General features: G+C 44.1%; 1 protein-coding gene across 1 annotated transcript; it reads left to right on the top strand.

Moving 5' to 3' along the window:
- Positions 1-846: 846 nt before the first annotated feature.
- LOC147430911 (uncharacterized) lies at positions 847-4,666 on the top strand. Its single transcript, XM_086493451.1, has 2 exons — positions 847-3,471; positions 4,102-4,666. Exons 1-2 carry the CDS (start codon positions 1,801-1,803, stop codon positions 4,456-4,458), a joined length of 2,028 nt encoding a protein of 675 aa, XP_086349577.1. The 5' UTR covers positions 847-1,800; the 3' UTR covers positions 4,459-4,666.
- Positions 4,667-10,207: the final 5,541 nt, after the last annotated feature.

Genomic DNA, 10,207 nt, shown 5'->3' with positions numbered 1-10,207 from the left:
AAATTTGGTTAATGGCTCATATCTTCAGATACCAAATGATCACATGGTAGAGAATCACACAAAGCATAAAATATATAGATTCATATGAGACTTTAGACAAACGACTGGCCCAAAATGAATAGACAAGTTCAGATCATAGAAACACTAAATAAGAGACAACTCAAAATGTGGTTCAGATCATAGCTGGATACAAATGATTCAGATTTAGATTCAATGGTACATTGGTAAAACACTTTGTACATGATTAATTGATAACCTGAAATCAGGTTGTGACTTAAGAAGTACAAATGATACAAATGGCTTAAGTACAATCAGGTTCTAACTTAAGAAGTACAAATGATACAAATGGCTGGCATTGACTGCTCGTAAGCTCTCCTAGGCTCTCTTGAGTTATAAAGTATAAGAGTCGTAAGCTAAGAGTCATAAGGTATCAAAATGAGATTAGTGGGTCCTATTTATAAGCATCACTAGCGGGGTTTTGAAGAGGAGATGTTTTGGCATAGCCAAGCTGCCCATGGGGTAGAAGGGTGGAAGCTAGTCAATGAGCGAGTCTGCAGCTCTTGCAACTCTGACAATAGAGAGAGGGTATGCAATACAAAGCGTGTAGGTGTGAACTCCGCAGAGCTCAACCTCAGCCCACGCACAACGGCGAACTTTTCTTATATAGCACCTACGGCAGTCTGAATGGACCCTAAATGCATAGACCTTGAGCTTAAAGTATTATGCGCGTTAAATTCTCACTTGCAACTTGAAAGTTGCTAATTTGCAATGTGAAATTCGCTTGGTTAAACGACTTAACACTAATTGTTAACTCGTACTGAGAGTTCGGAAGAATGGACATATCATCATCATATTAAATTGGGTTCACTGACAGATCTGGTGGGTGGGGGAAGGGGTGAGGACTTCTGACCAGGATTGTCCTCCGCAGCGACCTTTCGCCATAGCCATTTTGGGCTCTGCGCTCTGGAGTCTGGACTCTGGAGAGGCACGCGCGCCCACACACACATACAGAACCCCACACTCTCTGGTCCTTTTCCGCCTGCTCAATTGAGGTTTTCCTGAGGCCCTCCTTCGAGCTCTTCCCCGGTCTGCTCCTGTCCTGTTCAACAGCACCCTTCGAAACCCGCTCTACTCACAGAGCCTGTTATGCTGTTTCTCTAGCTTTTTAAGATGCAGCTATGGCGGGACTTCGTGTGTGCTTTCTCGAAAATGGTGCCCGAGAATCTCGAGAAAACGGGGGCTCATCTTAACTAGAGAGAGGGAGGTGCATTGGGGTTTCGCGTAATGTTAAGCTTGATCACACTCAGAACGTTGACCAAAGCAAGGCGGCAGCGAAAGAAAGGAGGCCTTTGTTAGGGTTATCACGCACGCACACACACACACACACAGAGAGAGAGAGAGAGAGAGAGAGAGAGAGAGAGAGAGAGAGAGAGAGAGAGAGCCGCCATTCCACCCACTTTGGAACAGAGATTTTGTACAGGGCTTCTAGATAAGAAGACTGAAATTTTCAAGGAGATGGAGATGATCTGCATTCTACAGTACAAGGATTCCTCAGGGCTGTAGGCATTCCTTCTGCATTGTTTTGCGCTCATGGGCGGTAAGCTTCACAGTTGCGCGTCCTGTCATTCTGCATTTTGGAGGAGAGATTAAAAGTTTCAGGTTATTGTGCATATCATCTCGGCTCTGCAGAGAAGAGCTGTTTGTGGATCCTTGAAGGACTCTTGAAGCTTGTGAGTGTATTTTCACACCTGCAGTTTAGGGCAACGTTGTGCACCTTCTGAAACCCTTACAGATTTGCAAATGGCCCTAATGTCCAATGATGACCTAGCCAAGTATTCACATAGCCCGGTGCACTATGCAGTAGCCCGCAAGGATTACACGGGATTGAGAAGGTTAATTTCTGCCCTGCCTCGTCTGGCAAAAGCAGGGGAGATTCGCACAGAAACGGATGCAATAGCAGAAGAACACAGAGCAGAGTCACTTTCCGCTGTGATTGATAGAAGAGACGTGCCAGGCCGGGAAACCCCTCTCCATTTGGCAGTGCGAATGGGAGATGTTATTGCAGCAGAGATCTTAATGGCATCAGGTGCAGACTGGAGTCTGCAGAATGAGCAGGGTTGGAGTGCTTTGCAGGAAGCAATCTGTGCCCATGAAGAAGCCATTGCAATGGTAATCATGAGGTACTACCAGCCAATGGCTTGGGCTAAGTGGTGCCGACGCCTTCCTAGAGTAATAGCTACTATGCAGAGAATGAGAGACTTTTACATGGAAGTTACTTTCCATTTTGAGAGCTCTGTCATCCCCTTCATTGGACGCATCGCGCCATCTGACACATACAGAATTTGGAAACGTGGATCGAATCTGAGGGCTGACATGACGCTGTCAGGATTTGATGGCTTTAGAATCCAGCGATGTGACCAAAGCTTCTTGTTTCTTGGTGAGGGTAGCGACGATGGAAAGCTGTCACCGGGCTTCTTATGCATGTTAAATCACAAAGAGAAGGAGATAATGAATGCCTTGGAAGGGGCTGGGACACAGCCTACAGAATCGGAAACAGCTATGGAAGTGTCAGCGATGTCACAAACTAATATGTATCGACCAGGAATAGATGTCACACAAGCTCTTCTTGTGCCACAGCTTTCTTGGAGGCGCCAGGAAAAGTCAGAAATGGTTGGTTTGTGGAAAGCAAAGGTGTATGACATGCATCACGTGCAAGTGAGTGTGAAATCGAGGCGGGTTCCTGGGGCTATGACAGATGAAGAGCTATTTGGCACCGGAGAACTGGATGGGGAAGGTATAGGTATGGATGAAGATTACTCGGAGCTTCTGACAGAGGATGAGAAGAAACAATTGGAATCGGCCCTCAAGATGGAGAGCACCGAATTGGAGGATGATAATTATGAATTTGGGCAGTCACAATTTGAGAAACCACGCATGAGCTACAGTGTGGACAATCCATCGCGCTTAAGCTCTGCATGTGCTTTGGACATGGATCCAAAGAGCGATAAAAAGGGATGGTTTGGTTGGGGCAGGCGGAGTTTAAAGCAGGAAGACTCGAAGAAGATCACTCCTCATAGAAGCTCTTTGTGTGTTGACGAGAAAGTAAGCAATCTTTTAAGTGATGATGCTAAGAAAGCTGCTAAGATTCAGCGGGGACGAAAATCTGTTGATGCTCGACCTTCAAATTTCAGAGCAGAGGATGGATTTCTGTTTCGCAAGGAAAAGGAATCCAAAAAGGTTGTGAACAAGGAGACTGTTAGAAAACGCAGGGTTACTCCTACTAATGATGGGAGTGGAGAGAGCGAGTACAAAAAGGGCCTGCGTCCTGTGCTTTGGCTGACACCCAACTTTCCTTTGAAGACCGAAGAGTTACTCCCATTGCTGGATATACTTGCGAATAAGGTAAAAGCTGTGCGACGGCTGAGGGAGCTACTCACCACAAAGTTACCTGCAGGGACCTTCCCTGTTAAGGTAAGTCTCTCTGTTTGGAACTGTGGACTTTTACGTGGCAAAAAATGTTTTTGTAGTGCCTTTCAAAACACTCTTCATTCATGTGACTACATACTGCCATTTTGTGCAGACCATTTGCTAGACAAAGGAATTTCTGGGTAGCTTCTGTGTGCATTTTAAAGCAGATTCAATTCATTATGCAAGCGAGAATAATATAAGATATTATTAAACTGATTTAATGCTGAGATGATGATTATTGTTATGGCTACAATGAGGTTCTAACTTGCAGTTCGTTTTGACTTAGGGCTTTTCCTTTATTTATTTAGATCCATTTATCAACGGCGAACTCTGTTATCTTAGTGTGCTACACTAGTTGAGATTAAAAATAACTGCACACATCAATTTTTTTAGTGTTGAGCTTAATTAATGGTTCCTTTTGTTTAGTGACAAATAAAGCGATTTAGTTTTTACTTTATCGGTTTTCATGGGTCTCTTGCTCTTGTGTTTTTGGGAGTGTGTTAGCCTCTCGTGTAAATAGCAAGTTCAGACCTTACGAAGGTATATATATTGTTAATCAATGCTCCAAGAACGACATACGTGAGGAGTATTATCTCTACAGCAGTTTGATTTACTTACATATTATATGACCAGGTAGCAATTCCAGTGTTACCCACCATTAGAGTGATTGTCACTTTCACTAAAGTCGAGGAGTTGAAGTCAAATGAGGAATATGCCACACCACCGAGTAGTCCGGATGCCAAAGGCATGGAGGGCGAGCAACATGGCAACTCATGGTTTTCATGGATCAAAGGATCAGCAACAAAGGTAGCAGGCATGTCAGGTAACATCATCGACGAGCAATCAGAAGAAGTTACCGATCCTTTTGCGATTCCGAGTGACTATGTGTGGGCTAGCATGGATGCTAAGAAGAGGAAAAGCAGGGACAAGAGGTCGAAGAAGAAAGGGAAAAAGTTAATTCAAGAAGGTGCAGAGCCTGGACTTGAATGAAACTGGTTGAAGTTGGTGTCCAGGAGTGGCAAGGGTTGGAGGCCCTTTTAGTTGCACTCAACTGTGACTGGGAAATGTTGTATTGAAATTGCCCACTAGATTAGCTGCCCCAGGCTTCATTCTTACCTGGCTCTAACCCTTAGTGAATTTGTGGGCAAACATTTTTCTGTTATTGACTGTTTTGCTAACAACTTTTAGTTAGGCAGTATGCCTCATGTTAGAATGCAATGCCCCCCCCCCCCCTCCTCCTCTCCCCTCTCTCTCTGCTGTATTTCGTTATGTAACTGCAAGATAAGTGTGCATAGCGGCATGCTCTGCCTACCCCAATGTTTCCTGAGGTAGGCTCTCTTGCATGCTTCTTTTTGCTTGCTACCAGACTGAATCTGTGTCAAGTTGTAGTGAAATTCTCCCAATTCTCATCGAATGGTTGTGTCAGTGGCAGTGGAAGCAGTTTGTATGGTTGTCTCTTGGCTTCACACCAATGACCAGATGATTGTGCTGCGTTGTTTTCTTTGTCAATACTTATTTTACCAAATTAGCTCCACTATTTGAGAGCTCTTTGATTGTAGGTGTTTGGATTTTTCCAAGAATTTGACACAATACCATGTGTTTTCAAGAGAGACCCTTCTTATGATAAGACTTAAGTCCATATGTCGTGGCCCTCTTCTGCTCTTAGAATAGAGAAAGTATGCTCACATTCCTTACAGCATAACACCTTAACTCTAAAGACATATCAAAATAATATGCCCTCTTACAAATCTCTTGGAAGCTGCAGCGGAGTGACAAGGAAGTCCCTCTTATTGTCTATCCAAACAGTATGACTTTTTGCCACCCGCCTAGGCATATTTTTAAGCACATGCTGGGTTAGTTTTAGTAGTAGAGTCACTATACTCTTCCTCTCAGATTGTTTCTTGAAGAAACAAAGTGGGCAATTTTAGGTCCTTAAGTGGAAACTCCTGGAGGTGGGAAGCATTGGTTAACTTTGTTAGATCTCGATGCATGCAATGTTCTAGACTATTTGAGATTTTGCGAAGGTGAGCTAAGTATCAACACAATCATCTCCTTGAGGTGAAATTTACGCCAAATTCCTAGCGTGCGTCTTTGCACAAATTAATTGCTCAGTGAAGTCTTCTTGACATGCTAGCTTTCCACAAGTTGTAAACAAACTGCATGGACACAACTTTTTCAGGTAGCTACAGTCTTATCGAATTTAACTTTTCCTTCATTTTGGGATGACAGATATACCACATGTACAATAACTACAGAGATGATCTATTTTTTCTCATATAGGAGTTCCAAGTGGCTTCTAGACTGCGTTTTAGATGAAAATGAGCATCGACGCAGCAGCAGCAAAACTTCTGAGCCTATTGCAGCTCATGTATCACTAAGCATTACTACACTCAGCAGGTTTAAGCAGCCCATTTAATGGGTTTTGTCGGGGCGGAACACTAAGGCATGGGCAAGTTCATGGGTTTTGAGGACGTCCTGCAGGGCAGTCACTTCTGAAAAAAAAGTGTACCATCTCACGGGGGTTAGCCAGGGAGGTTACATCCACAACATTGCACAATCTTCAGGGCAGGTAAAGCAATGATTGAAGAATTCCAATCAAGTAAGAAAGACACCCAAGATGATACATAAAAATCTAGCTACGTGTACCACCTTGTAATTGGTAGCTCATCCTCATGGAGAGCACTCTATATGCTCCTGAAGCAGTTTTTAAGTGGCATCCCAGGTGTATCTAGTTTGCCCTACAGCCCAATTCGGCCTCAAGTTCTTTCCTTTTGAGCCATGGGACAAAGCATACCACCTTGGAGTTCGGAGTGGTTCTCATGCATGCATCTTGTCAACTCCTTTGACTGTAGGCCCTACTCATTCCCATGTATTCCTAGGCTTCGTGTCTCAGTGGGTGGTCGCTATGTCACCTCTGGGACTACTCTCCTACACATCTTTTTTCGGGCCGGGGGGGGGGGGGGGGGGGGAGAGATCCACGGGGATGGGCATCACGTGCCAATGGAAAAGAACAGACTAAACAACTTTAAGCACTTCAAATAACACTTAACTGAAAGAGATGCACGACACACAAGACGGGGAATGGCGGAATTCCATCTCAAGAGAGCATTGGCCCCAAACCTTGGTGCCCCTTTTGGTATTTCTTTATATTGCTTGAACTCAGTACAATGCCGGTACTCCAAGCTCTGCACCTCCACACTGAAGCGTGCCAGAGGATGAGCTCATGGACATATTTAAAGGCCGTGGCCTATGGAAAGCAGTTACATGAAAAGCTTCAAACTCAAAAGCATTTTGTCCAAAAGCGTTGAGCCCAAAAAGATGCCAACGCGTTTTGCGAAAATCCCTACAGCTGCCACTTTAGCATACTAGCTGCCACATTAGTATATTGTATCACGAAACGCGGAATTTTGTATATTTGCCATGTGGCACTTGTCAGTGCGATTCGCAGACTGTCCTTACATTCATGCCACATCATCAGCTAATTGCGCACTAATATCCTGTGTCACTTGGGCCCCATAGACGGGGTCCCATAAGTTGGTCGGAACTCTTTTTTAAAAATAGGCCACTCGACAAGGCTCTGTAAGTTGGTGAAAACTCTTGCTGTTGTTGCTACTTCTTCTGATGCTGCTTCTTAGAGTTTAGGCCCCTTGGGGGGGGGGGGGGGGGGGAGAGAGAGAGAGAGAGAGAGAGAGAGAGAGATCCACGGGGATGGGCATCACGTGCCAATGGAAAAGAACAGACTAAACAACTTTAAGCACTTCAAATAACACTTAGCTGAAAGAGATGCACGACACACAAGACGGGGAATGGCGGAATTCCATCCCAAGAGAGCATTGGCCCCAAACCTTGGTGCCCCTTTTGGTATTTCTTTATATTGCTTGAACTCAATACAATGCCGGTACTCCAAGCTCTGCACCTCCACATTGAAGCGTGCCAGAGGATGAGCTCATGGACATATTTAAAGGCCGTGGCCTATGGAAAGCAGTTACATGAAAAGCTTCAAACTCAAAAGCATTTTGTCCAAAAGCGTTGAGCCCAAAAAGATGCCAACGCATTTTGCGAAAATCCCTACAGCTGCCACGTTAGCATACTAGCTGCCACATTAGCATACTGTATCACGAAACGCGGAATTTTGTATATTTGCCATGTGGCACTTGTCAATGCGATTCGCAGACTGTCCTTACATTCATGCCACATCATCAGCTAATTGCGCACTAATATCCTTTGTGTCACTTGGGCCCCATAGACGGGGTTCCATAAGTTGGTCGGAACTCTTTTTTAAAAATAGGCCACTCGACAAGGCTCTATAAGTTGGTGAAAACTCTTGCTGTTGTTGCTACTTCTTCTGCTGCTGCTACTTCTTCTTCTGTTGCTGCTTCTTAGAGTTTAGGCCCCTCAACCGGGAATCTACAAGTTGGTTCCATTCTTCAATGACTTGACACGTCAGTAGTTTGTGGCATCTCCCCTTCTTGAAAGAAAGGAATCATCCGTGATTTCAACATATCTGCAAAACAACTCAAGTTAGCTCAAAATTTTTTGAGGGTCATTCTGAGGGACAATCAGTTTCCTCATTCCAGATTGGAGCTCTTGATATCTTGGATCGTTAAAATCTCATCCAATAAGGAGTCTTGTTCCAGATTGGAGCTCTTCATATCCTAGGTTGTTGGTTTCCCAGAAAAATATCATCTAATAAGGAGTATTCAGTGGTTGGCACATCACAATGCAACACAAAGGTTCACATATGCATGTTACAAGACATAGAAACATAAAGTCGCCGATGAACACTCCCCTCGCAAATAACCACAAGGGTTCGGGCCATCAGCTGTTCAACGACTCCCTCATCACTTCGCTCGTAAATAACCTAAAAAGATCCGAGCCGGGAGATATAGAGGCCTTTTACAACCATACGCCCCCCAGACCGTAGCTTGCATCGTTTGGAGGTTCAAACATACAACCAAACGCTCCCTGGGCATCTCGTCTGCGTCGTTTGGAGGTTTTCCAACATACAATGAAACACTCCCTAGACATCTCATTTGCATCATTCTGGTTGGGACAATACTAAAACAACATTTCTTACTACTCCACTTGGGTGTAAATCACCAAGCATTGAAGCCAGTATTAAAACCAAAGTCAAATAGTTCAAATTGGCACCAAGATAGGTTTAAAACAGATACCATCCATTTTAAACAAATTCCAAACAATACTTCCTCAAACAGAGTTCGAAAGTATTTAAAACAACTAGATAATTCATTGCGGCTTGTCCTTCTGCATCTCGATAATTGTACGATTTCGGATTTGAAGTGTCGCGTCATTCTTGTGATGCCAAGGCATGCCCAAGAGAACGTCACAATTGCCCAACTTCATGATGTAAAAATCAGCTTTTCCATGATATCCTTGGATGGTCATTGGAAGAGCAGCAATGAGAGGTACCACCTTCTGGGTCTGGGTGGCTAACTCGGCTTTCATTTTGCCACCCTATGGATCATAATTAAAGTCCATCTGGTTCAGGAATTCTAGATGGATGAAGTTTTCGGTGGCTCCTGGGCTTTCCCATATGCTCGACACAATTCATTTGTACTTTCAAGGTGTATGCCATAGATGTCAGGTACAAGTTCAACAGCCGGTTTAGCTCGTTTTGGTCTTGGGGTTTTCTCGACCATCAGCGCGGACGTTGGCTCCGCTTGTCTATCAGTGTGATGGGAACGACTATAATAGTTATGCCCTGTTTGAAAACATCCAAAGCATCCGCCTTCTTGTGATAAGGTGTCTCATTGTTGAGGCATCAAACAAAGCCTTTGCGATTGACTTTCACGAGAATCTCGAGAATTTGTTTGTTGTTGCCAGGAGTTCTAGTTATTGGCCGGAGGTTCTTCTGTAGTAAACTATAGCTTGCCTTTCATCAATTTGTAGCCGACCGTGGCATGGTCCATAAGCTCTTGCATGGTTGAGGCTTGCTTGGACAAACAATATTCCTACAATGGTGATGGTATTCGAATGGTGTATAGCTTGCACTAGTCCTCCAAGGGAATGAACTTAAAGAAGGACACCAAGAGATAGACGTCAAGAAACCTTTGGCTATAGTCGTCCTAGTCTCTATGGCAAGCATTTTTAAGTTGCCCCAATCTGCCAAGATTCGAACTTCAAAGAGAGAAGTCATATAACTACATGAAAATATTGTCTTGAAAGCTTGCCAAGTCCTTGGAGCATGTGGTTGTGTCACGATTTAATCCTGCCATTGCATAGCATTATCTTTAACAAATCCCGTTGCTCAAGAAATCTTGGATTCTTTTGTATAGTTCCCCAAAGCGTAGATGTTGTCAAATTGTTGTAGGAACTGCAATGCTTTCTTCTAATCTCACCTTGGAAAAGGTGAAAAATTTGACTGTCGTGCCACCATCCTTGAAATCTTTCGGTTGATTTCGGTTGATTAGGCACACATCCTAGTTACAGTTAATAATGGTATCCATATAGACTCCAATTGTAGCCTGGTGGCGTGGTGGGGGAGGTGTGGCAACGACGACGGCAAAGGCGGCTGCACTGGATAAGGATCAAATGGATGCACCATATTCCTAAAGACTCCCTCGATGAAACATACAGCTAGGAAGGTTGCCAGTTGGAAGCTCTCGTACAATCTGGTCCTAGAGGAGGAGGTACCACCTGGAGCATCAAAGGGGGTAACATGTAATTTATAAATTGTTGAAGACTTAGCATCTGGAGATTCCACTGAGGATGTCGCGAA

This window comes from Adiantum capillus-veneris, chromosome 21 (assembly GCF_014529385.1).
Source record: "Adiantum capillus-veneris isolate H3 chromosome 21, ASM1452938v2, whole genome shotgun sequence".
NCBI lineage: Eukaryota > Viridiplantae > Streptophyta > Polypodiopsida > Polypodiales > Pteridaceae > Adiantum > Adiantum capillus-veneris.
This window is presented reverse-complemented; position numbering and strand designations above follow the sequence as displayed.

Bases quoted from the DNA above. Each gene is read 5' to 3' on its own strand.
- LOC147430911 (XM_086493451.1), top strand. From the start codon at position 1,801: ATGGCCCTAATGTCCAATGATGACCTAGCCAAGTATTCACATAGCCCG. The intron at 3,472-4,101 runs GTAAGTCTCTCT...TTATATGACCAG, and splicing joins CAGGGACCTTCCCTGTTAAG to GTAGCAATTCCAGTGTTACC.